Source organism: Acipenser ruthenus, chromosome 7, assembly GCF_902713425.1.
Source record: "Acipenser ruthenus chromosome 7, fAciRut3.2 maternal haplotype, whole genome shotgun sequence".
NCBI lineage: Eukaryota > Metazoa > Chordata > Actinopteri > Acipenseriformes > Acipenseridae > Acipenser > Acipenser ruthenus.
The window spans coordinates 43,738,959-43,766,428 of NC_081195.1; the positions used below are offsets into that span (position 1 = coordinate 43,738,959).

The 27,470-nt window shown below is 37.6% G+C and overlaps 2 protein-coding genes across 5 annotated transcripts in view; one reads left to right on the forward strand and one right to left on the reverse strand.

Moving 5' to 3' along the window:
- Window positions 1-20,173, forward strand: part of LOC117414767 (uncharacterized) — a 30,930-nt gene extending 10,757 nt beyond the window's left edge. The window contains exons 6-18 of one of the 3 annotated variants that reach the window (XM_034024561.3): window positions 1,425-1,576; window positions 2,659-2,796; window positions 4,309-4,373; window positions 4,504-4,610; window positions 9,464-9,529; window positions 9,898-9,980; window positions 10,682-10,795; window positions 15,256-15,366; window positions 16,494-16,670; window positions 16,936-17,086; window positions 17,240-17,364; window positions 17,868-18,001; window positions 18,921-20,173. In XM_034024561.3, the coding sequence (XP_033880452.3) occupies window positions 1,425-1,576; window positions 2,659-2,796; window positions 4,309-4,373; window positions 4,504-4,610; window positions 9,464-9,529; window positions 9,898-9,980; window positions 10,682-10,795; window positions 15,256-15,366; window positions 16,494-16,670; window positions 16,936-17,086; window positions 17,240-17,364; window positions 17,868-18,001; window positions 18,921-19,201 (1,704 nt within the window). In that variant the 3' untranslated portion in view covers window positions 19,202-20,173. The remainder of the gene's footprint in view (window positions 1-1,424; window positions 1,577-2,658; window positions 2,797-4,308; window positions 4,374-4,503; window positions 4,611-9,463; window positions 9,530-9,897; window positions 9,981-10,681; window positions 10,796-15,255; window positions 15,367-16,493; window positions 16,671-16,935; window positions 17,087-17,239; window positions 17,365-17,867; window positions 18,002-18,920) is intronic. The other 2 variants (XM_034024564.3, XM_059027025.1) reach the window with 2 other exon arrangements.
- Window positions 20,174-23,141: 2,968 nt separating this feature from the next.
- LOC117415369 (GAS2-like protein 3) overlaps window positions 23,142-27,470 on the reverse strand; it is a 33,456-nt gene continuing 29,127 nt past the window's right edge. Inside the window, exon 9 of one of the 2 annotated variants that reach the window (XM_034025620.3) lies at window positions 23,142-25,704. In XM_034025620.3, coding sequence (XP_033881511.2) covers window positions 24,265-25,704 — 1,440 coding nt within the window. In that variant the 3' untranslated portion in view covers window positions 23,142-24,264. Of the gene's footprint in view, window positions 25,705-25,944; window positions 26,022-27,470 lie in introns of those variants that run through there. The other variant, XM_034025621.3, reaches the window with a different exon arrangement.

Consider the following 27,470-nt stretch of genomic DNA (forward strand, 5'->3'; position numbering starts at 1 on the left):
TTACAGAAAACCTCTGAGGAAGTTAGTTTTATATAGAACAGGAACATCTGCTTGTTGACCTGAGCTTCCACACTAAAGGTATGTCTTTTGCTTGCCTGAGCTTTGAAGTTTTGTAACCGTGACAAACAGATTAATTTTATGTTCTTTGCTCTGCCACTGATGAGTAATTGTGCCTCCTGCATCTTGCAGCTGTGTCTGCAGATGAAAATACAGGAAATAAATGACTGTCTGCAGGTGCTGAGGCAACCCCTTCATGAGCAGTTTGTGACGGGATGATAAAGTGATGGACTGTGTTGCAAGGACCTTGGACCTTGCTTTGTAAACAGACTGTCACTATGGGTCTGTCTAAAAAGTAAAATCCCATACACAGAATTATGTGGTGTGGCTTCATTTACCTCATTTAAGAAGTGTGCAGGTAGTATGGGCTTTTGTTGCTTTAAGTGGATCATGTAAAAAAAATACAATATCTTCAAAGATACTGAAAAAGACATTTCAGCTAGTGCCTCCTTCAGTATATACATTCTTACAAGTTAACTTAGAATTATGATTCTTAGAATTCTGAAGTTGTGCATGACAGTGCAGACATGTTGTAGAACAACATTGTCATGAAGCTGTATGTCGGGGAGTTGTGACATGGTTACTCAACACATTACCATGTACACATCATTGTTTCTGTCAAACACAATGTAGGCTCTCTCAGTGAAGAAAAAGGGATGCAAATGTTTAATATAAATGTAATATATAAACTGTAAAGATATTGGAGAAAAGACAAAAAGGTGGCATTTAAAAGAAAACCTTTGAAATGTGATACGACACAGTTACCATTTAGCTTATGCGAGACATTTCACTTGTTTTTATGGTTGTAGCCCCTTTTAATACAGACACAAAAGTTGAAGTGTTTAGGCACTTGGGTGCATTTTTATTATTACAAAAATAAAATAAGTCAAAAACAAAAACTCCCACATGGAGCGCTAACTAAACTTTTCTTCACTTCTCTAACTACAAATCAGACAGCTAAGCCGTTTATCGATTACACAAAATAATAATAAAAAAAAAAAAGAAAAGCACACAGGTTTCATCACAAATGACAGCCTCTCTTCAGACTGGAGACTGGCCAGTACAAACTTTTTGCCTAGTTTAAATACCAGGCAGGTGGCACCAATTAAACTATAAACAAGTATCAATTAAATTAACTAAATTAATTACACCTGTGGCTGTGCAAACAGTGTATTATGGTAAGAGTTTTTAACGTTGTGCAAACGCAGCCACACACACATTTCTCTGTCAGTGCCAGAAATGAACCCTGTCTCTGCCAAACCCCAACACATCTCTTCCAGGCAGGGATCCGCCCTGCCACACTTAGCTCTTCTTGTAAACAATAGAGACTGGATTCTGTTTGTTTTTTTTTTTGTTTTTTTTTGTAGGTAATGCAAAATGAATGGCTCAGTCCTTCAAGAGCTAAACAGCTTGGTGATGTGGGGGCTAAGCAGAAACGTTCAGACCCAAAATGTGAGAGAATGCATGACAAGAATACTGAAAGAATTTGGGATTTGGTAAAAGAAAAAGTAAATGAGAGGTAATCCTAATTGTTAAGAAAATGTAAATTAACTTTAAGGTTGGAAAAAAATAATAGCAGTGTATTATGGTAAGACTTTTTAACGTTGTATGTATTTTGCTATTGCACATGATTACACAGACTTGGGTAATGTGTACCTCTTGTGCAATATGCACCTCTTGTACAGTATCAACATCTATACACACGACATAGAATACTTTTACATGTGTACTATGCTCTGATATCCCGCTACCCATATACAGCATGTAGAAATACCCAATATTTCTAAAAGGGTGCGTGCGATATTCCACACACTACAGTCATTATCTGCAGTATGTATAGGTTGATTCCTTTTCAATTTTGAGGCTCACAAAATACAGTAATAAATAACTCACATTTTAGAGTAATGTATTTATTTTTCAGCTGACTGGCTCTTTATTGAAACATCATGAAACCTGTTAATTGTGTGTGAAAAGAGCTTTCAAACAGACTAAAGTTGTAAGTGTAAAAAGTTGTCAGGATGTTAAAAATGTTAAGACAATTACAATAATCAATTTTGGTTGTCTGAAAATACAGTATGCAAGTCAGGCAGATCTTTATGAAAGTTGCTCAAGTACTATGTTGGCAGAAGCTTTGAATTATTTATTTATTTTTAACCACAAAATCAAAACTTTAATATGGAAGTTACAGCACCTTCCAGGATAACCAGATCAGTATGAGATCCTGTGTTCAGTTTTGTTTCAGTGCCAGCGTCAACAATTGTTTGGTGATGTACTGTTCAGATTAAAATCTACAATACCCTTAATTTTATTAAAACACTTGTAGTTGCTTATATTTGCTTTGCTATTCTAGGATGACTCTGACTCAACCAACTTGGGAACACTTCAAGTATTCACACTAGAGATTCCCATCCTTTTCAGTGAACCTGTTGTCATCACACACTGTACAGTTTTATACAGTAAATAAAATATTGAGACAAACTATGCAATATTTGTAGCCCACCAAAATGAATGATTTATAATGTCAACTTGTCATGATCACACTTCATGCAAAAACAATTATGTGCATACATACAAACTTTCTTTTTTTGTGTTTATTTGCAGTGATTTCTCCATTGAAAAATACCTCCCACTCTCCTGTCTACAGGCCAGCGGGAATATCACAGCAGTGCAGCTAAAGAAGTCCCTTGACAGTATGGGGCTTGTTATTAATGATGATGAGTTTGACAGGCTCTGGCTAAGGTGAGGGAGACTCAATACGTCATTGTAAAATGTTAGAAAAAGCAAAGGCAGTGAAGGAGTAAGACTCTCCTTTTAAACCCCTGTAGGATTAATCTACATATGCCAGATAAGTCTCTTTAAAAGACAAATATATATATATATATATATATATATATATATATATATATATATATATATATATATATGTATATATATATGGCTTTTGTTACACAATAAAGCTGTTCGAGAGGAATCTCGAAGGAAACTTCTTAATGTAAAAATACATTACAGAATACACTGTACATACACATTAATATATATATAGCTTGTTAATGTGTATGTATAGTTTATACTACCCTTTGTAGAACACACACACACACACACACACATATATATATATATATATATATATATATATATATATATATATATTCACTCCCGTTCATTTGCCCCTTTTATAACATAGACCTGACACAGAGATAGATGGTTAAGTGCTTTACGGGCACTTTTATTCAATACAAAAAAAACCACACAATAACAAAACGAAAACCTAGCTTTTACGCTAGCTAATACACACAGGAACGCGCTTCCTAAATAGAGGACGGCTAAACTCTTTACCAAATGTGAAACACACAGTACCATTCCATTGACTGCTCAGCAACAGGGCACGCACCTTCCTGCTTCCTTCCACTCAGCAGCCCTGGATGAATTAGCTGTGGAGGTCTATATTCCCCACAAAAACAAATGAACAAAACAATTCACACATATTTGCACGTGTGTTTGGCAGGGAGGATTTTAACCCCCTCCCTGCTGTGCTACTATGTACATATATATATATATATATATATATATATATATATATATATATATATATATATATATCAATCTTTATTTTATATAGCGCCTTTCACATCTCAAATGCTTTACAAGATGTAGTCACAACAAGAAAATCCATAATACTTTAAATACAGAGAAATGCATAACACAGTAAAAAAAAAAAAAAAAAAGCATAATACATTAAATACAGTGGAAAGTGCATAATACATGAAATAGTACATTAAATACAGTGGGAAGTGCAATATATATATATATATATATATATATATATATATATATATATATATATATATATACTCCAGAAACATTGATGGAGTACTATAGTTATTACACTAATGAGGATGGCAGAATAACCAGCGTGCCAAACTGAAATAAACAACCCAGACATTTAATTAAGGGGATTATAAGTAATCTTCAATTGTTTGGTATTAGTTTTTGAATTTGTATTTGTCTTAACTCAATATTACATTGTTGGGCATTTAAAGTTTACAAATGTCATCCACATAAGGTGAATTCTTTTAGAAAGGGATAAAGCAAATAAAAGACAATTCTGTATTTTGGAAGATTTGTACGCCATGTTACACCTAATACTGGTTATAATGTTTATTATTATTATTATTATTATTATTATTATTATTATTTGGCTGACACAGAAAGAAAACTATGTTGTAACTGTTTGATTATATTGCCTTGTAGGATTAATAAGAATAATACACAAGCCATCAACACAAATAAACTTATCAAACGACTTGGAGTACCAGGTACATTATTGTATTTATTTATTTATTTATTTTTAAATACAGATTACAGATATATAATATAATATAATATAATATAATAGTTGATTGTTAAAAGCTAGTAAATAACATTTTAAAATTGTGTCTTTTTTAGTTCCAGATGTATGTGAACCACCAACACAATCAAATACAGGAAGGGGAATGAAATCAGCTGTCAGAAATCTGAGCTTTGAAGAGGTTGTTAGTGTTTTAAAGTCAAAGGTAAACGTTTCATGTTGGTAGCATGTACTCTCCAATAACCTCTACATAAAATCCAACCTCCTGTTCAGAATATGCTTGGCAGTGTATTTTGGAACAAATATGAGTATATGAGGCTGATTTGTTTTATTTCCATTATGTCTTATATAAAGTATAACTTGGTGTGACAGGGAAGACCCTGTCGCTGGTTCTTGCACGGATGTGTTCAGCTGGGACACGTAACAGGAGGCGCGTTGCTTGGCAACCAACTGAGCAGATAGGCTCGCCCGGCATTGAGCTCATCGGGATGTCCTGATTGGCTAGGGGGCAGGCTCAGGGATCCTGCGCTCAGCTCAACAAGCGTCTGCGCCTCAGCTCGAACTTTGTTTAAATCAAGGAGGAGAGTGTCCGCTCCACAGGATAACTACTACGGAACCCTTCACCTGCAAGAAATTAGGGCTACCATTGCTGGTATCATAGTGTCAGCACCTGTGTGTTTATTAAATCTGAGCGCCTGTGCGGTGTGTCAACACCCACTGCTCTGTGTCTGACTATTATTCAGTGACGACCCAAGCAGGTAACATCCCCCTGTTACATATGGTGTCAACAGTGGCATCACTGGTTCTGCTGAGTCAAGACAGGATAGGCACAGAGTAGTTGGCTGCTAGGATGCAGAGGCAGGACCAGGTAATGATCAGCAGCCACAGGAGGCGCTGCTGAGGGAGCAACGGAGATGTGGGTGAAGAGCCAGAGAGGGAGGAGTTGCCTGCCCGAGAGCCAGAAAGGGAGGAGTTGCCGTCCTGCATGCCAGAGAGGGAAGAGTTACTGTCCTCAAGGCTAAAGTAGGAGGAGTTACCGACTTCAAAAGGCCAGAGTAGGAGTGGCTGCCTGCCTGTCTGAAGAGCTATTGTCCAAGAAGGAGTAGCTGCCATCCCGAGGGCAGAAGAAGGAGCTACAGTCCCGACAGCCTGGGGAGGAGGAATTGCCATCCCCAAGATTTATGGTGGAGGAGTCGAGGAGACCATGTCCCCTGCACTCCAATCCGGCGCCTGTGGGTCAGCTCCCTCGGGCCGTGCTCCCAGACACCCCACATCATGCCTAGGCCTGTTACTCTCCTCTTGGTGAACCAGATGTTGCCGCACTGTCGCCAAGGCAACCAATTGAGCAGGCAGGCTCACCCGGTGCTGAGCTGATTGGGAGGTCCACATTGGCCAGAGGGCGTGCCTGGAGAGCCTGTGCGTAGCTCAAAAAGTGCCTGCTCCACAACTCGAGGCGAATGCACCGCAATGGCTACACTTGGTAATTATGTATTATAATAGTCACAAAATACATTGCCCCTTTTGGTACTGTAACTGCAATTGCCTGTTATACTTTGGTATATCATGGTAAAAGCACTAGACAGTGTAGGAAATCATTTTGAAAGCATTGTAAAACACACACAAGCACGGTAAATCACATATAAGTCAGGTAAAGAATTGTAAAAAAGCAAAAAGAAACACAGAAACCCATAGTAAAGAACATGGTAATAGCACAGTAAATGCAAAATAAAATTGAATAATTACCACACAGATGTACTGTGGAGTAAAGGGGTGGGCTGAGGAGCTTACATTACCACAGACTGTACACTGCTTCAGTACTCCAGAAAAAAAAGGAAATTATGATCTTTAAGTTGTCAAAATACATCTTTCTGGTTGAAATTGATTCCAAACAATATAAAAAGCACATAACCCAGTTCCAGCTCAGTAAAGAAGATTCACAGAAGGTCATTTTCTTACAAACAGCTGCATCATCATGGTTTATTAAAGTAACATCTTTGTGGAAAAATTGAAGTCAGCAGTCTCCAGTCAGCAATCATTATGTCATGCACAAAACATTCCATCATTATTAGTTTCCATTATCATGCCCAAAAATATGTTACATACTATGGTCTGAATTGAGAGCTCAGTTTTTTTATTTGACAATGAAACATTAGCTCTGTTGTAGTCAGTGAAAAAAGTTACCAGTACTTTTCTTTGGAGCGAAAGATACTTAACCACACACACCAGAAGCGACACAGAGGTGATGTGACAGATTGGAAAACTGCCAGATCAATAAAACTATACAAAATTGCTATTGACAAAACTATGATCAAGACTGGTACATATTTGTCAACATGATGTAGTAATTATGAGTGCCTTCTCTGACTGTATTTCAACATATATGGCAATAAATCATACATACCAGGCTTATCCAGTTCCTTTGAAATGGATTCCAATATAATCTTTCAAATCTGTATCTTTATAATTGCAATGATCTTTGTCATAAAACTGGGTATTTTCCTCCGTCATTTTGGATATTGCTTCACCCTGCTGGACCACGTGCATTGATGCTCTCTGATTGGTCAATTCCCTAGTTGTCGCACGACAAATCGCAAAAAATAGGATTCAGTTCTATTTCGCATCGCTCCAGTGTTGCCCTGGTGTTGCCCCTGCGTCACCTGTCATGTCGCCTTTGGTGTGAAAGATAAGTACAGTTTCTATTCATCGCTGCACAGTTTCACTTATCACATCGCCTCTGGTGTGTAGCAGCTTTAAGAATACATGGATCAACTGTAGAAAGATGTACTGCCAGTATCTAGAAAGAAGGTTAAATCGGCTATTGTGACAGAGAAAGAATGAATCTTGGTTATAAATCTCCCTCCCGACTTGTGAGGGTGCTGTGTAAAGGGAACAGTGTGCCCCGGACAGTGTGGTCTGGCAATTCATTCCAGGGAAAGGTGGAAGTCAGCCATCTAGAAAGGGAGCGGACCCCAGTACACCAAGTCATTGCCTCAGACAGGAGGCGATTTGGCAATCACGGATTGGAGGAAAAGCGATTGCACTCGCTAACCAAGGGGGTGTGGCTGAAGGTGCAAAAGGGGATGTGGCCGAGCAAACTGCTCCTTTGTTATGGTTGAGAGAGAGAACCGCTGAAGGACCTTTGAAGGACCGTGTTTGTTTGTTTGCCCATTTATTGTACTTGTTTGTCATTATTAGACGGCTAAACGTTCCGGGAGCTGTCACTAAAAGCCAGCACTAACCCGGACAGCACTGCACTATTGTACACAAATAAATTGTATTTTACATTTGCACCAAAGCACTCACTTCGTGTTTGTGTTAGTGTGCGTTCATACTGTGTTTATTATTTCGGGACTGAACCCCGTGGTTTAAACTGTGCAGTACATATTGCTGTGTATTGCCAGGGATGATTATTTAGGTTGCCAAAACGACCTGGATTAAAACAAATAAAGAATTGTTTGGACCGTGAACTTTGTTGTTTTGTCATCTGTTTATGCATTGCATCACCTCTACACCTGCACACTGCAAACCACTTTACCACAGCTATATAAATACTGTATGAGAAATCCGCAAAAAGGGTAAAGTTAATAATTAAGTGATAAATAAATAAGCAAAACAAATAAGTAAGTAAAAGTTAACATCTTTATAAAAGCTGACCTTTTTATTTTGACTGTTTTTGTACAAGTAAAATGTCAGATTTGAATTGCCCATTGAAGCAGGTGAAGCTTGGCTCGCTTGTGTTTGTAATGTCAGGAGATGGCCACTGAAACTTAGAAAATAAATACACCCACACGCTGCTTGGCAGCCAAACTGTAATTTGTAAACACCATGTTTTGGGTCTCTACCTGGGGTGCAGGCTCATCCACTAAAGACCTATCATATGGAGTGCAGGATGCCCACATGCATTGGCTGTAGATAGCTAATTTCATTGCACTTCCTTGACTTCTACTGGTCAGGCGCCCAGTCAGTTACTAGGCAACATTCATTACTTAGGATCGTTGAGTGAAAAAAGGTGATTGGATCACCTTTATTTCCTACAATCTGTATCCCCAAGTTAAAATGTTTAAACTGAATGTCTGCTCTTTAGCCCATTTGAACTAGTTCAGTGACAAATGGCTGTGATCCAAGAAAATACCTTGAATGTAACTTCAGGCACTACAATTATCACAGACTGACAGTTGATTCAAATCAATTCATTTTACTAGGAAACCAGATCTTTCAGAGGTTTTGCGAGGGAGTTAACATCAAATTCAGGAGTTGAAGAGGTCATTGATCTCAGTACATTAGAACTAAGGAGGCTGTCTGGTCCAGTGGTTAAAGAAATGGGCTTGTAACCAGGAGGTCCCCGGTTCAAATCCCACCTCAGCCACTGACTCCTTGTGTGACCCTGAGCAAGTCACTTAACCTCCTTGTGCTCCAGGTGAGACGTAGTTGTAAGTGACTCTGCAGCTGATGCATAGTTCACACACCCTAGTCTCTGTAAGTCGCCTTGGATACAGGTGTCTACTAAATAAACAAATAATAGAATGGGACTCCCCTGTTGGAATGGGTTTCCTATTGCGAGTGGAGTTCTATTGCCACCTGAATTGATATTTACATTAAGCTACCTTGCTATTCTGTATACATAAAGCTTTCAAGCATATACAATGACATCATAAAGTCCTAATATTTTGTGCTGTATATCAGCCTTAAAGCTTCCATTGAAATACATTTTTCCTTCATAGTGACAACTTACTGTAGCCACGGAACCAATGCAGCACAGCATCAATGTATATAGTCCCTTTGTGTGCAAGTAAATACTCTAATCAACAGATGTTGCCATTAAATGGTTTTAAATGGCATTTACCAGCCTACCTGGTTATTTTTTCCATTGGTTCACACTGTTAAACAAAATTAATGATTAAGAAAAAATAGTAAAATCCCTGTATCTATTTTCTGTGACATAAATAAGAAAAACGCAGCAACCATTATTATATGTGCATATCAATATTTATAAAGATATTATCAACTGCTCATGCATTTTTCTTGCTAAATAAATTATGACCGGTCTTTCTTTCCCAGTTAAATGAATCCTGTCTTTCTATGCTGCATGCATTTGCAAAGTATGACAAAGATGAGACAGGACTGGTAAGCCTGACTTTTTTTTATTTATCAGCAACAATGTTGTTTTTTGTCAATAAAGATGATAATGTAGTATGGTTAAGGATATTGCACAATCACATAATATAGTTTGGATAACTTGGCTAAACCTTTTTTTGCTGGTATAAATTGACCAGCTGGAAAATACAACACAATGCATACTTTCTACTTGTAACACCTTAACACATCAGTACCGGTTTACAATATGTTGTTCAAAATACAAAATACGTCACATAAAATATAACACATGCGAGTGCGAGATGATTTTGTGGGGTAGTCACACAACATATCTTTGTTAATCGTGCTTATTTGCCTCAAAAGAAGAAGAGAATTTTCTGTGCCCTTTGTTGTTACAGGCTACCCGGACTGCTTTCCGACAGGTTTTGGCTCAGTTCAACATCCCAATGGGAGCTACTGATCTAGAACATCTTCTAGCGAGGTACTGCACGAGCCCGGTTATTATTTTGAAGACGTTCTTTAACTCTTCCCACCTCACAATCTATCACTTTCGAGCTACTGAATCCTGTTAGCCAAAGGAATGTAAAGCAGCCTGATAGACCACAGCTATGTAAGTGTGAAAGCAGTAGGAGAAACTAGAGGATTATGTTGTGTGTAAACTACTTTTAGCATCTGAGTATATTTATTTTTTTTGCAGATGTTTATAATGAAACCTTTAGATATGTTTTTTTTTTTTTTAAGCTAGTGATTTCTAGAGTTTTGCTGTGTTAGCTCAAGCATACTAAAAGTAAAGGTTTTGCTGATCTGGCTGGTTCAAGGTTACTTGTCACAAATCTGTATTAAAATACATGCCTAGCAAACAAAATACTATATCCAGGTTGACAAGTTAGCTGACAATACTTAGGCCTTAATAATTAAAAAAAAAAAAAAAATGGGATTAGATTTTCTTAAGAGCTTAAGATGAGTGGAACTACACCTAAAAATTATACACACAGACGTTTGTGTAGATAGATAGATAGATAGATAGATAGATAGATAGATAGATAGATAGATATATAGAATTCATCATTGCAGATGGCAAGGGAAAGAGAAAGAGCTTGGTGGAAGTTGTCTGTGACCCTGCAATGACTGCTGTGGTTTCTTATCTGCCCTGAAAGACCGCACTTTGTGATTTTCTTGCAGGCTTAATTTAAGGTCCAAGGATGGGATGGTGCATTACGAGAGGTTTGTGGAGAAACTAGGAAGCAGGTCTCCACTTAGCGTGTTAAACCACACAATGGAAAATTTGAATCAGAGGTAATGTGACAGCTGTCAATGCTACTCCAGCTTTTACTACAGGGAGTAGGACAAACAGAGGGTTGGTTTTCATATCTAGTCCAGGCTTTATACTATACTGAACTCTCCCAATTATTAATGTGCCAGGGCATGCTCAGGCTGGCTGATGTATTCCAACACAAGCCTGACAACCTAGTCCCCTGTTGAAAACTAGCTACAGCCACACTGCTCATATTCACTACTGTAAACAATATCAGGGTACCCACCCTGACATGCTAAAATATCTTTTCTGTGCAAATACAAAAAAAAAAAAAAAAAAAAAATCACAGGAGGTTGCAGAGACCCTGATTAGTCATGGAAGAAATACAGACCTGTGATCGGCTGGAGGTCACTGAAGTGATTCTTTGTCGACAAAAAGAGTTTCTGCTTTACAGATGCTTTGTCTCCCTTTCCATTTTACAGGACGCCTAAAATAGACTCAATCAGCAGAATGTTACTGGAGGTTATTAAAAACATTATTAAGACTCCGTCAAGGTCTCTGAGCAGAATATTCTCAAACAGTGTCCATATTTTTAAGTGCTGATAAAGAAAGGCAATAAAGGGATAAGATAGTACTGGTGCCATAACGGAGAGCTGCCAAGGTCAGGTGTACTAAAACAGCTGATCATGTTCACATTTATAAAGCGTGAAATGAGCCAAAATATTTTCTACTCCCAAGCCCAGTTTCAAGAACTGGAGTGGAATCTTATTCTGAATAATCAATCTGTAAACTTCTGCTGTATGTATGATCTCTTACTGTACTGAATAAGGAAATGTAATGTATATTGTATCAGATTTTAGAGTTAATTTATGGAAATACAAACTCACACAAGTCTTGAATAACTTTGATGAAGCAGTACAATAGTATTCAATAATACTCCCAATATACCAATACTATATTACATAAAAAATGTTTTTACATATATATATATATATATATAATCTTTGTGTGATTCTTTGGAAATGTATATATATATACAGTGCCTTGCGAAAGTATTCGGCCCCCTTGAACTTTGCGACCTTTTGCCACATTTCAGGCTTCAAACATAAAGATATGAAACTGTAATTTTTTGTGAAGAATCAACAACAAGTGGGACACAATCATGAAGTGGAACGAAATTTATTGGATATTTCAAACTTTTTTAACAAATAAAAAACTGAAAAATTGGGCGTGCAAAATTATTCAGCCCCTTTACTTTCAGTGCAGCAAACTCTCTCCAGAAGTTCAGTGAGGATCTCTGAATGATCCAATGTTGACCTAAATGACTAATGATGATAAATAGAATCCACCTGTGTGTAATCAAGTCTCCGTATAAAAGCACCTGCACTGTGATAGTCTCAGAGGTCTGTTTAAAGCGCAGAGAGCATCATGAAGAACAAGGAACACACCAGGCAGGTCCGAGATACTGTTGTGGAGAAGTTTAAAGCCGGATTTGGATACAAAAAGATTTCCCAAGCTTTAAACATCCCAAGGAGCACTGTGCAAGCGATAATATTGAAATGGAAGGAGTATCAGACCACTGCAAATCTACCAAGACCTGGCCGTCCCTCTAAACTTTCAGCTCATACAAGGAGAAGACCGATCAGAGATGCAGCCAAGAGGCCCATGATCACTCTGGATGAACTGCAGAGATCTACAGCTGAGGTGGGAGACTCTGTCCATAGGACAACAATCAGTCGTATACTGCACAAATCTGGCCTTTATGGAAGAGTGGCAAGAAGAAAGCCATTTCTTAAAGATATCCATAAAAAGTGTCGTTTACAGTTTGCCACAAGCCACCTGGGAGACACACCAAACATGTGGAAGAAGGTGCTCTGGTCAGATGAAACCAAAATCGAACTTTTTGGCAACAATGAAAAACGTTATGTTTGGCGTAAAAGCAACACAGCTCATCACCCTGAACACACCATCCCCACTGTCAAACATGGTGGTGGCAGCATCATGGTTTGGGCCTGCTTTTCTTCAGCAGGGACAGGGAAGATGGTTAAAATTGATGGGAAGATGGATGGAGCCAAATACAGGACCATTCTGGAAGAAAACCTGATGGAGTCTGCAAAAGACCTGAGACTGGGACGGAGATTTGTCTTCCAACAAGACAATGATCCAAAACATAAAGCAAAATCTACAATGGAATGGTTCACAAATAAACATATCCAGGTGTTAGAATGGCCAAGTCAAAGTCCAGACCTGAATCCAATCGAGAATCTGTGGAAAGAACTGAAAACTGCTGTTCACAAATGCTCTCCATCCAACCTCACTGAGCTCGAGCTGTCTTGCAAGGAGGAATGGGCAAAAATTTCAGTCTCTCGATGTGCAAAACTGATAGAGACATACCCCAAGCGACTTACAGCTGTAATCGCAGCAAAAGGTGGTGCTACAAAGTATTAACTTAAGGGGGCTGAATAATTTTGCACGCCCAATTTTTCAGTTTTTTATTTGTTAAAAAAGTTTGAAATATCCAATAAATTTCGTTCCACTTCATGATTGTGTCCCACTTGTTGTTGATTCTTCACAAAAAATTACAGTTTCATATCTTTATGTTTGAAGCCTGAAATGTGGCAAAAGGTCGCAAAGTTCAAGGGGGCCGAATACTTTCGCAAGGCACTGTATATATATATATATATATATATCAATCTAGGGGCATTACATTTTGATCATGTATGACTGTGGTGCTCTATTCTTTATGATTTAAACAGCTGTAAAATCATAAAGCTCATTCCACTTTTTTTTTTTTTTTTTAATATCATTATATTTATTATATTTAGTTAGAAGTGAGTCAATAAATCACCCCAAGGGGAAAAACACAAGCAGTATTAATACATGGTAGCAGAAAAGAGATCTGTCTCTGTGTTGATTATTTAAATAGACCCTAAGCCTGCTTCTGTTTGCTTGATGACAGATAATGGGGTACTGAACATCATTGTATAGACTGAAAAAACTATAAAGATTGGTGGACAGGACACCCAACATTATGTGAATTATATGGAGCCATGCTATTTGCTACTCAGTACGCGGCATGCTGGCAATTAAAATCACAAAACCGTCAGACAGGACAAGGTCATGTGGTAAAAATGAAACCCTTGATTTCATTTTCCAAATATGATAGCATTACATCCTTCATCTAATTACAGCAGCAAACATTGCAGCATTAGAATTATTGGTATTTCTAATGGCAAACCAATGCCACTTAAAACCGTCTACTATAATAAAAGAAAGGGACTAAGGCCAAATTAACCTTATCATTGCAATAGCCTTATACCCGTACATGGTTGCTTTTGTGGTGGATGAATTCAGAGATCAAGCTGCTGTATACATAAACCTCAGTGAACATATCGATTCAGTTGCAATTATGCACTTAGTATTAAGATGCTCTTTCAAGCTTTTTGGCCAGTGATTTCCCAGCTCCTATATACAACCTTACATGACATTATCATGCCCTACTGCCAGAATATAATAATGTATACTGGTTGATACCACTCTCATAAGCATAATAGTTTTATTTTATAGTTCTGAAATTAAACTAATCTCTTAAATGGTTACCAAAGCAACAGCTTTTAAAGAGGAAACTATGCATAAGAATACTATACAAAATACATCCTGCAAAAAGTCAGTTTGTATTTGCACAACACTAGTAGTAGTAATATAAGTGCACACTGTTAAAAGTATTTAGTTAATGTTTAGAAAAGTAATCTTACTTGGGAGCCACAAAAAGGAGTACATATGAACATTTCTAAATGCAATATTAAACTTGCAGGGGTCTAAATTGGCAAAAATAGGCAAGGGCAAGGGGCAAGGCTATAATACTCTCTGAAGCATGTGCCGTCAGCCGACTGCTTTTTTTCACACTGCAGACTCACTGTGCAGCCACCTCAGAGCTACAGCGTCGGAGGACAACGCAGCTCTGGGCAGCCTACAGGCAAGCCCGCAGGCGCCCGGCCGAGGTGAGCTGAGGACATGCTGGCCGACCTAAGCCGCCCCACCCCCTGGTAGCGCTCAGCCAATTGTGCGCCGCCCCCTGGAACTCCCGGTCGTCAATAGAATAGCCTGGATTCGAACCTGCGACCTCCAGGCTATAGGGCGCATCCTGTACTCCACTCAGATTGCCTTTACCAGATGCGCCCCATTAAAGTACTCTCTTAAACAACAACAGCCTCTCTCTTAGCAGCAGAGGAAAGAGAGCTGGAATACTCCCTTTCGCAGGACTGCTGAGTCACAAGGGCGTGTGTGCCAGTGCTGCTCTGTGGAGAAACACAGGGCCTCTGTATCCAGGACTGCCTATCTAACACTCTTTAGGTACCATAACTGCCTCAAAAGCTTTAAAGAAATAGAAACATATACTGTAGGTCTCTGTCATTAATGACTGTAGGAATTTTTTTCTGATAAATATCTGTGTCTATAAGCGAGTCTGATAGTGATGTCCTTTGTCGTGCCTCTCCTCTAGTGACAGGACAGCGTTTCTTGGATCTGCAGAGGGGCTGACAGCTTCTGAAGCCGAGGCGCGTCTCTTTGAGCTCTGTCAGGGGCTCTTCCTGAGACTTCTGACTGCTTTCAGGTAACAAAGAGACAACCCAACGAAGCATATACCAAATAAATATTATATTAATAATGACAGCTGACCCTGTGTCTTATGGTGTGTGTCTTCTGGGACTGCGAAGCAAAGCTGAGTGAGAAAGTGACAAGACTAATTCTACAGTTGACACCTAGAACAAAATGTACTAGAATGATTGGCTTTATGATAACAATGATATATATATATATATATATATATATATATATATATATAGATATAGATATATATATATATTTTTTTTTAATTATATTTATGTATTTGTCAAGGTGCTGGCTCTGGTGTAGTCTAGGGAAAATAACCTGGCCTGGCCTGGTCTGGTCTTGGTATGCCCCTTTTTGAGAATGCAAACAAATCTGACTTCTAAAAAAGTAGAGATTGTATGAGGCCAAACTGCAGTAGTAAGAATGTAGTAAACACTAATAGATTACAGTATATTCAGGTGTAACATAGAACATGCACATGGAACACTGCCGCTTTAGGTAGATATGGTTATGCAAAGAGCTTCAAAACAGAATATGACACTGGTAGAGACATTGCAAACACAATAGTGACCTTCAATAGCCATACAAATATACTGTTACTGGAAGCCAGGATGTTAGTAATAATTAAAGGCAGTTGGTGCATTCATATTGATATATGATAGACAGCTTAATGGCAAAGCTGTAATTTATATATTGTGCAACACCTTACCTACTTTAATCCTGAAATAAAATATTGGTAACTACGGCGACATTTAAGAATACTACTGAATACACGCAAACCCCCTTAGATTCTTACCTTACACGTCTATATTGATTACCTAAACAGAACTGGACTGAGAGAGCTGCACCTTTTCTTTAATACTTAATACTTATGTTTTTCCTACAATAATGTTTTCAGAAATGGCAAATTGTTGTAATAAATACATGAATAATCTATGGCAGTATTATTAAATGTATTCTTTTAAATGCTATTTATACAACCATATATGCAGTTACAGAACAAATTTTGCTTGCAAAAAGTTACTAGTTACATTGAAGAGAGTATGGCTTTTTTAACAATACCTGTTTGTGTACCATTGCAGAAAATGAGCTGAATCCCATCAGTCTGCTGCCTTTCTTGTTTTGTAGGAAGGTTGATATCTCTGATGAGGGTTTTGTTAGCCTTGAGAAGTTTAAGGAAATCCTTGAAAAGACATTTCAGATCCAACTGACAGAGGAGCAACTTCAGGGTGCAGTGAGCATTATCGGGGACAAAGAAACAAACCTTATCTCTTACACAAAGTTTTTCGCTCTATTTCACAACAGGTAAATTATACAGTACTGTAAGTTACAGCTGTATTTGCAGTTGCATGCAACCTTTTTTTTTTAAGAATGACTGTAAACTAAATAAAAGGTCAATAGAAAGGTATAAAAAGGAAAAAAATAATTTGAAAAATAAGTCTCTAATGGCATAAGCAAGCCAAGCTGCATAATGTTAACAAAGGTTGATTTAAAAGGTAATCATTTTGAATTAGTATTGCTTCTTATTCATTTTCAAATGGTTTGTTTGTTTGTTTGTTTTTTTATACAGGCCAACAACCTGCGAGTTAAAAGAAGAAGTGGAAAGATGCAGCCCTCTCATTCATGTCAACTTCCGTCCAGACAAACTACGCTATAGAGAGAGTTTCAAAGGGGATTGGTCTAGATACAGTCACGCACAGAAGATACGACCTCTACAAGAGGTAAAAGTAACATATTAATAAGGGCTATTACCATTACAAAACCCAGAGGCAAGTCTTGGGGTTTGTTTACCTTAATCTAGGTGTCATTGTGGTGTAGAGTTTTGCTTTGTTTTCAGAGATAACTAGTTTGCTGTTCTTCTTTTCTTACACTAGCTGCGTGTCCTTGTCTACAGCCTCCTTCAGAAAAACTTCCGTCTGTTTTGTAGAGTTTTCATTAATGTTTGCCAGAATGATGAGTGCACAGCAGACAAGGAAAAGCTGGATAGCATTTTGCAAAGGTATTAATAACCACCGCCTGGCAACCACTATTACCCTATCATCAATTAATATACATGTAGATGATGAACTAAGATCTGCCAGTTATATGTATAATTTCACTAAAACCTAATACTGTACTTTATGGCTTCAGTGTGATGGCCGATTATTTTCATAGTTTCTAAACTCAAGGTGAAAACATTTTTCATCTCTTCTTTGTTAGTACATGGATGGGCTAGAGTCTCCATATTCCATTCTCTATATGGGGAAGTACTGCTTATTTAGTAGTAACTTCTAAAATGATGGTGAAATTCATAAAACATTGCATGGCATTATTTACAATATGCTTTTATTAATCATTTGTAAACTTAACTGCTGCAATAAAGTTAGTTATAAATATTTATGTATTTTACATTCCAACCAACCCCATATCATAAAATGTATACAAGAAGAGACAACCAAGAAACATTCCACTGTCTAAAGAAGTGATGAGGCACTGTATATTTCTGGGTCATGTTCCCCTCAGAATGAATATAATACTCCTTCCAATGGAACTGGGGAAACTCTGGTATAGCTTGCCTATCAGCTACCCTGTAGAAGCCATTTCTCTGAGGAAATTTCTTCGCCATTTCAGCAAACTTAAGATAGAGAAGGAATCAGGTAGGCAAAGCGTGCGTGTGTGGTTCAAGTAGCTGGTTTAGGTGTTTGTTCTACTTTGAGTTTGAGCATTGGGGAAGTAAGCATTTTATTAAGCTTGTTAAGATTAATACAATAGTAACAACAATTATGGCTAAATGTCGAATAGTTACGTTCTTCTTGGTTGTTTGTTGCCATAGTAACAAATCTAATCCTACAACAGGCACTAATAATGCCAGGTAGATTCTAACTATAGAGTAAAATGATTAAAATGCAGTATTGAAGCAACAGAACTCAAAACCACCCACAGTGATTAAGTTAATTGAAAGGTGGAAAAATAAATGACATTTGAAGCTACTGTAGCTTCAAATGTCAATCTTCATAGCCATAATTAATGTCATAGCCTTCAAAGCAGTTTATTATTCTGAAAACAGACTTGACAGAGATAAAGAAAACAAATGTTTTGGCAAATGCATTTTGCAAGCAAACTGTATTAATATATATAAAAATTGCAAGACTAACATTGTGTTTTACTCTCTAGAGACAACAACCACACACTTTCCTTTGCTTATAGATTTATCAGTGCATAACTAATTATTTTACTTTGTAGATTATAAATTTAACTGCATGTGCCAGATTTCCTAATCCCATTTTTATTTCTGAATTGAGACTGAAAAAAACACCAACCTGGTGCTTAACTGCCACAGGGGGGCAGGCTTTCCCCAAGTATTGCAAATTAATTCTGCTATACTCTAAATCCTCATCCCTACATTTACATTTGTAAGTGACCTCTCCCTTCAGTTTTTAATGGTGGCCCACTGTAATTAGAGCAAAGTATACTTTGTAGTTTCGAAAACAGATATGATTAGAAAACTCCTTGTTATAATATGTCGATCTTGGGTATTGACTTGTTTAGCATTTTCTTTTTCCTGGAATCGCAAAGGTCCCAGAGAAGAGAACCCTGTGGCGCTGACCCAGATTAAGCTGAGGAATCACATAATTAAACAATGGAAACAGATCAAGTCAATTCTAAGGGCCAGTGATCCAAGTGGCTCAGGAAAGGTGCCTCTAAGAGTTGTCTATGCCCTGTTTCTAACTCTGAAATGCAATGTGCTGCCTGCTGAGATGGACGACTTGTGCTTAGCATTTGACCGTGACAAGGATGGTCATTTTCACTACATTCAATTTCTAAAGTTTTATGTCAAGAGCAACAAAAGCACCTAGAAGTAGTGTAATCCTACACTTTCCAGGTACAAGACACACAACCTTCCACCTCAGACTGTCGAAGCGTGACTTGATATTTATTGTGGAAAGGCTGTAAAAGGGATTTTTTTTTTTCTTCAGTGTTCTTTTTTCAATACATTGGGGAAAAATAAATGTGGGGGTTAACAGTAGAATTTATCTAGTCTATTTTGGAGTACTTACAGGGTATGTTATAGATGTATTAGTAACTTTTCAAACACAAAGCACCTGTTACAATTTAGGCATGAGTAAGCTAGGATGACCCTATAAATAAACAAAACCAAGGTGATTTACCAATTAGAAATGTTTATTAACCAGTACATAGCTTTGCAAACTAATGTACAAGCAGTAGAACCCCCCCCCCCCTCCCCCCAACCCCTTTATTTTTTTTACAAAAATGAGGAATGTCTCCTAGCATTTTCCAACACCACTCGGAACAGCCTTGCCCACACCGTACCAAAAGCAGTTTGGATACAAGGGGTTCTATTGTTCTGTACTTGCACCAAATCAGCCTAATTAGTGCATCCTTTGTGGCAATGCAGAAATCTGAAGGAAGTACATCTTTCACACTGATGTTATGTAGCAGCTCAAGTACTACAGAGGAAGTCCTGAAATGAAATATCCTATTCATAACCATGTTGTGCTACCACTTTAACTGTAGAGCACACAAGTAAAACACATCACTAACATGAGTTAAACATTACAATATCGTAGTTGTAGTTTAATGTTCATTTAGTTTTTTATTCAGGTGGGGGGGATGAATCACCATCAAGGATGTTGTAATTTAATCAATTTGTTTTGTTAATTGCGTTAGTGCATATATTTCAGACAAAGCATGTTCATTTTCTGTCTTGTATGTGCTTCTTCGACAGAGATAATATGTTTCATATTAATAGGCAGATGTTTTGTGGCAAAATGTTGTTTTAACATGGTAATAAAAGCACTCAATACCTACTAGAAATTCTCTTTTTTTTCTTTAATACACAAATTCCTTCAGTGTGCGGTGGATGGAAGGCACACAAAATTAGGCTTAGCCAGTGGTCTAATGGCACCAAAAAGAAACTAATAGGCTATTTCACTTTATATATACCATCTTAAATATTGGGCCATATTTTCAAAGTGTTTACTACATTCTTTTAACTAACTTTTTTTTGGTTTAAAGAAAACTAGAACCAAAACAATTAAGTTATATAACGCAAGTCCTCCTAAGCACTCTCATATTCATTCTGTAACATTAACAAGAATTTTTCTCCTTTGAAAATATGGCTCATTGTAGCTTGTGTTAAACTGTATGACAATCCTTATTATCCGATTGTGTTACTGGCCAACCCACCACACTGTCGAAGTTGTTTCCTCTGTAACTGTGGAAGTTTTAAGTTTAAATGTTTATTTTTTAATACACTATTGTTTAGCCTTTGCCTGGTAAAAATAAGGAACAAAAAAAAAAACCTAAATAAAAATGTTTGACATTGTCCACTTTCATTTGCACAAGTAAGCATGTCACCATAGCTTAAATACCCACCCTATAAATCCAAGTCATTTTACAATAAAGTGCTGGCAACAAAACAAAGCAAACCTACTAAACAATTTCATGTAAGAGTAGTTTTATACCATTCCTAAACAAACACATGTATATTTGTGTAACTACAATATGGTAAAAGCTTGTGGATAAAAGTGACAAATCCTTTTAAAAACAATATTAAAAAACAGTAAAAGGTATAAAACTAACAGTATTTGCTTACTATACACTATATTGTTTCCTGTAGTTTTGCCCAGTGAAGTAAAAATTGCATTAGGAAGTAAAAGCTTATTAAATAGCTTCATTCAAAAAAAAAAAAAGAAGAAAAATCATATTTAGCCTTAACTATTGTGTTCTGTACAGTTCCATACTTTCCTTGTCTGTCTAAAAAGGAAAAAACAGTTTCCGTTTGTTATACTGAAAAATAATGTGTATTAAACTTTAGTAGGTAAGATTAGTTTAGTGGTCTGGGGAATTGTTTTTCTTAGCCCTGTCTGAGCTAAACTGCTCATGAATAGGATGCCGATTTGCAGACTCATTTTCTGGACTGTATTGAAATGTGGGAGATCTCTGCTTTATTTAAAAAAAAGCATGAGAAGAGAGACCATTCCATGTACCATAGAGCTAAAAATAAAGATCTAAAAACACACTCTGTCCTCCCACCGTTTAATTACTGTAGTTTGTCAACGTTTTCAAGAACAAAATGAATTTGAAATGTACAAAATTAAGCCCTTTAACATTACTTTTACTTAGAACACCTTTTATCTAGGTTGCACCTTTACCTAACATCTAAAATAAACTAAAACAACGAGCATTCGTTTGGTGAGACCTTTGTGAGGTTAGTAGTAAATGCACTTTATAATCAAGAAAGCACATGTTTAAACATTATTAACAATAGGATTTTAGTTGACTGCTGTAACATTTCATCTAGCAATCTTACATTACAAAAGTTTGTGTTAAATAATGTCCACTGATGCCTGAAGTTCTTTTTTTGTTGTTAGACAAATAACAGTTTCAATATACAAATATATTTATAAAATCTTTAGAAAATCCAGTATTTGTTCATGATCCTTAATTCCTCTTATCAGAAAGTGCAAATACATTCAAGCTGTATAATAACTTTGATTTAATTAGTACTCTACCAAGCAATCAGAGGAACTTGTTGGAAAGAAATCAGTAAAAATACTGTTCCTCCTATAAATTCTTCCATCACACAAGTAAGAATTACATATTTAAATCGTAGCAGTTATACATTAAAATCCTGTTAGATTTTATGAACCCTTTAACAATATCAGTAATACTATTAGTAAACTATTCATAATAATAATAATAATAATAATAATAATAATAATAATAATAATACACATATAAAAAATAAAAACCTCTATCAGATGATCATGTAGTGTAATCTGATTGGGAGAAGAGATTTGGTAAAGGAAGTGTTGAGAGGGAGATGTTTAATTCCTGTTTAATGCAAAAAACAGAACATTTCCACAACATCTCTCTTAGCTTAGCAAGAATTGAGAGTAAAACTAAACTATAGCACTCTTAAACAAAATCTATAGATCCCTATAGTCTAGAATTTTAGGTTAGAATTTTAAGTACAAAGGTAAATCCAAGGTAGCTGCCACATTGTTCTTTCCTATCCCACTGCAGGTTGTCTAAGGGTGTGTTCACACTGGATCCGTTTAGAGGGTTTGGTCAGCACTCGGTACGGTTCAGTTCGTTTGGTGTGAAGTGTGAACAACAAAGTCCGCTTGAGAAACAAACCGCACCGAGTCCACCTAAAGAGGTGGTCTCGGTCCGTTTGGCAAATGCACCGAGTCTGGTTCGCTTGCTAAACGTCAATGTGAACAACTGCTGGACTCAGTCCTTTGCAAACTATATAAGGTAAGTAAGCATTTTGCATGTAGTTTAGTTGCATTTGCATTTTGCATGTAGTTTAGTTCATATTCAGAGGAAACAAGCAGAGCAAAAAAAAAAAGAAGTCTTTGGGAACTACATTAGGGTTACCAGATATCCCGGGAACACTGGGCTTGTAACCGTTTCAGCTTTAGATTGCAGTTAATGGCAGACTAATGTATTAGGTTGTGTTAGCGCCATTCAAAAATAAAACAAACAGTGTATATGGATTATTGTTTAATCATTCTAATTAGGAGTGTACACCATATGTTTAATGGTACATTAATTTGGTACATTTAACGTGATGACTAGATGATAATATAAAGAAAATAATAAGTTATGATTTGCAATAAATTCACCCGAAGTTTAATTTTGAAACTATTATTGTTATTATATACTGTTATTTTAATGGCTTCAAAAGTTGCTACGATGTCAGTGAATTGAAGAAAGAAAAAAAAGAAAAAAAAAACTGAAGCTCTGACAAATTGTCGGACACCAAAATCCAAGCTGAACTGGACAAATCTCTTTACTTATATATTCAGTCTTTTCTTAAATTATTTTGTTTAACAGTAGAACCGTGCAGAATTGCGTAAACTGCATTATTCTCCTACTGTAGACATTCAATACATATATTAAATAAATTAGCGAAGTACTCCCTAAGTGCTTTCTTCCACAGCAATATGCAAGAATCTAAAACATGCTATATTAAAAACCAGAGTAATACATCAATAGCTGCCATCTTTTAATATGCCTTGCAGGATATAGTAAACATCTGGTTCACACACCATATAAAAAACTGACCGAGTGCACTTAAACTGCATTGTGAACACAAACGAACTTGGACGTCAAAAAAAAAAAAATGAAAAAGGACCAAACTAATTCAGTCCCTTTGCTTGCAGAGAAGTGTGAACAACAAGCACACTGATACATTGTTTCAAACTAACCAGACCAAGTCAGTTTGAAATGGAGCCAGTGTGAATTTTGCAACCTAAGTATACAAGGCTATTCTACCTTGCATACAGAGGGAGGATTATAGAGGCTGTGAACCAGCCTGCACAAAGATAACATCGCTGAGAAGAACCGTGCCCATGTTCAGACGTTCATGTAATAACACTTCTAGACATCTGCTGCATGGCCCAATCTACATTTCCATGATCTAGTGCCTCCTCTACCAAGTTTAATTGCTGATTAGGCACATGATTGTATTTCACACATCCGCCTGTCACGAATTAAAGTAATTATGCAAAGAACCAAAAGACATTCAGTTGACAGGGACCAGTAATACTATTGTTAGAGGTTAAGTGGATTACATAAATTGTAACCCCCCCTTTACTATGAATTATACTGTAGATTCTTATACCATAATTACAGTCTTGGTTACATGGTATTGTACTATAAAGACATAGTTCACCGTCAATGAACAAATAACATTTTATTGAATTAAACAACAATAAATGAATAGCTCATTGTTGCAATGTACCTTTCCATTTGACCATTTGGCATGTTCATTTTCTGCACTGGTTCTTTAAAAAGATAGCACCATATTTACAGTTGTTTATCAGCTTTGAGAAATCGAATGTTGCAGCACATTTCACTTGTGTTTTTAGAACCTGCACTCTAATTTTTATTTTTTCTGTTTCTTCTTGCCATTCATTTCAAAGTAGGCATCTTTACTTTTGGTCTTCACTGCAGGGTGTCTTGTTACAGAAGGAGCAATCTTTGTATTTGAATAGGGCTTTTTTATAGATGAACCTTGAGCTTTTCCAGACTTTGGAGGTCCCTTTGCAGAAGCTGCAGTCTTACCTGCTGTCTGTGTTGTGGGTGCTGGAGTCTCCGGAGTTCTGGCTACAGTTTGGGGAATCTTAACTACAGACAATGGTGTCCTCGGAGAACTATTAGAATTAGCAGTAGGAGTTCTGGGTGTTTTGGTGTTTTTCAGAACGGTCCTTGGAGAAGGATGGCTTTTGGTCTGTAAATTATTACCAACTATATCAGTGGACAGCGGTATTTTAGCTGAAGTCTTAGGGATTGTAGTCCCAGAGGATGGGGCCTGGTTCTTTGCAGAAGACTTGGGAGGTACACGACCTAAAGCAGGTAATGGCCTGGAAGTGTGACTGTTTTTAGCAGGTGTTTCTGATTTGGTGGCATTTCCAATCCTAGGTGAAGAAGGATGTTGTTGTTCAGAAGGCTGAACGCCTTTGGTGTTCAACCTCAGTGTTGCTGCAGGAGACCCAGGCCGTCTTTGTGAAAGCCTTCTATGAACAGAAGAAGCTGGTGAAGCTGTGCTGGCCGTAGGTAGCTTGGGCTTTTCAGCTGCCTTTTTAGTCGGCATTCTTGGAGTCGACATCGGTGAATTAATGGGTTCTGAACAAACTGAAGGTGTCCTTGATCCAGAGGGTACAGGGTAGCACCTGGGGGGTGAGGGGGTGAGTTTGGAGAAGAGTCTTGGTTTCCTGGTTGATGGCTTGGGGAATTGAGCAGATGGTTCTGAACAAACAGATAAAGCTGGGGGTGTTGCACATTTAGATGAGGGCTTCAGCCTAGACAGCATTGGAGAATGTGTCAAAGGTGACTGGGGACGCCTTGCCTGGTTTTCTAGATTTTTCGTTAATGTTACAGGTGTTCTGGCTGAAGAGTAGGGGCTTTTGGATGAGGAGTCTTGGGGTCTATCCCCAGTCAGTGTAGAGGGCAGCTGTGGAGATTTACTTTGCAGTGGTGCAAGTTTTTTTGCTAGCCGTGGTGTTGTTGCAGGGGAATGTGGGCATTTAGACGGGGTTGGCATTCTGTTAGTAGTTAGTTTAGGTACTGGAGCAGGAGAGCTAGGCTTAGAAGGCATGGACTGTAGATTAACTGCTGATAAGGGGTTCATAGTAGGTGGCTGAGGCGTTCTGGCCGGGGATGGTGGAACGTCCAGAGAACCGGAGACTCCTTTCTGAAAGGCAAGGATTTTCTGTTCGAGAGTGGTGAACTGTAACACTCGGCAGGGGTCATACTTTAACAGGAAGCCTTGAAGGGTGTCCCACCCACCACCTACACGTACCATCACATGCTTGCCATGTAACATCTGTAATAAAGTGAAGAAAACAGTATTTACAATGTGACATGTAGGACTTTCTTTCTAGCATAAATGTTAAAGTATGTGCCTCTAGAACCACCTACAGTACAAAAGCACTGGGACCTTTTTTTAAAGCATGCTCAAATGCAACAGCTTGTGTTCTGAGTGATAAAAAAAATGACGTTTTAAAACAAGCAAGAAACAATAATTGAACTGCTTTCTCTTACAATTCAGTTTAGAAATTGAATGTAGTTTTTGCTTTATTCCTCTCAGAAAATGTGCCTTTGCCTTTAAACTAGAGCCCATTGTCTTTACAGGGCTCCATCCTGAAAAAAAAAAAAAAAAAAAAAGGATATCTATCTATCTAAATAAAAGAACAGAAACCAAAATATTAAGATTTTCTTTTATGGAAAACAGTTCTTCATGGGTGTTCAACTTTTTGAAAGGTGTTAGATTAGGAAGAGCATAAAGGCCTCAGCCCACAAATCACATGATGTGCAACTCCAACACAGACTGGCATTCATATAAACTGGTCCTCATGCAGATCAGGTTTCAATTATAGTACAGGGCTGCAGTTGTTATTTTAAGTCATTTAATGCTGTGTATTAAAACTAAGCTTGAAGATAGATATATATATATATATATAGAGATATATATAGAGATATAGATATAGATATAGCTCTGGAAAAAATTAAGAGACCACTGCAAAATTATCAGTTTCTCTGGTTTTACTATTTATAGGTATGTGTTTGGGTAAAATGAACATTTTTGTTTTATTCTATAAACTACTGACAACATTTCTCCCAAATTCCAAATAAAAATATTGTCATTTAGAGCATTTATTTGCAGAAAATGACAACTGGTCAAAATAACAAAAAAGATGCAGTGTTGTCAGACCTCGACTAATGCAAAGAAAATAAGTTCATATTCATTTTTAAACAACACAATACTAATGTTTTAACTTAGGAAGAGTTCAGAAATGAATATTTGGTGGAATAACCCTGATTTTCAAGCACAGCTTTCATGCGTCTTGGCATGCTCTCCACCAGTCTTTCACATTGATGTTGGGTGACTTTATGCCACTCCTGGCGCAAAAATTCAAGCAGCTCGGCTTTGTTTGATGGCTTGTGACCATCCATCTTCCTCTTGCTCACATTCCAGAGGTTTTCAATGGGGTTCAGGTCTGGAGATTGGGCTGGCCATGACAGGGTCTTGATCTGGTGGTCCTCCATCCACACCTTGATTGACCTGGCTGTGTGGCCTGGAGCATTGTCCTGCTGGAAAAACCAATCCTCCGAGTTGGGGAACATTGTCAGAGCAGAAGGAAGCAAGTTTTCTTCCAGGACAACCTTGTACTTGGCTTGATTCATGCGTCCTTCACAAAGACAAATCTGCCCGATTCCAGCCTTGATGAAGCACCCCCAGATGAGTCCAATTTTCAGCTTTGCCCAACACCTGGTCGTCTAATGGTTAGACGGAGACCTGGAGAGGCCTACAAGCCACAGTGTCTCGCACCCACTGTGAAATGTGGTGGAGGACCGGTGATGATCTGGGGGTGCTTCAGCAAGGCTGGAATCGGGCAGCTTTGGCATGAATCAAGCCAAGTACAAGGTTGTCCTGGAAGAAAACATAAAAGTCACCCAACATCAATGTGAAAGACTGGTGGAGAGCATGCCAAGACGCATGAAAGCTGTGCTTGAAAATCAGGGTTATTCCACCAAATATTCATTTCTGAACTCGTCCTAAGTTAAAACATTAGTATTGTGTTGTTTAAA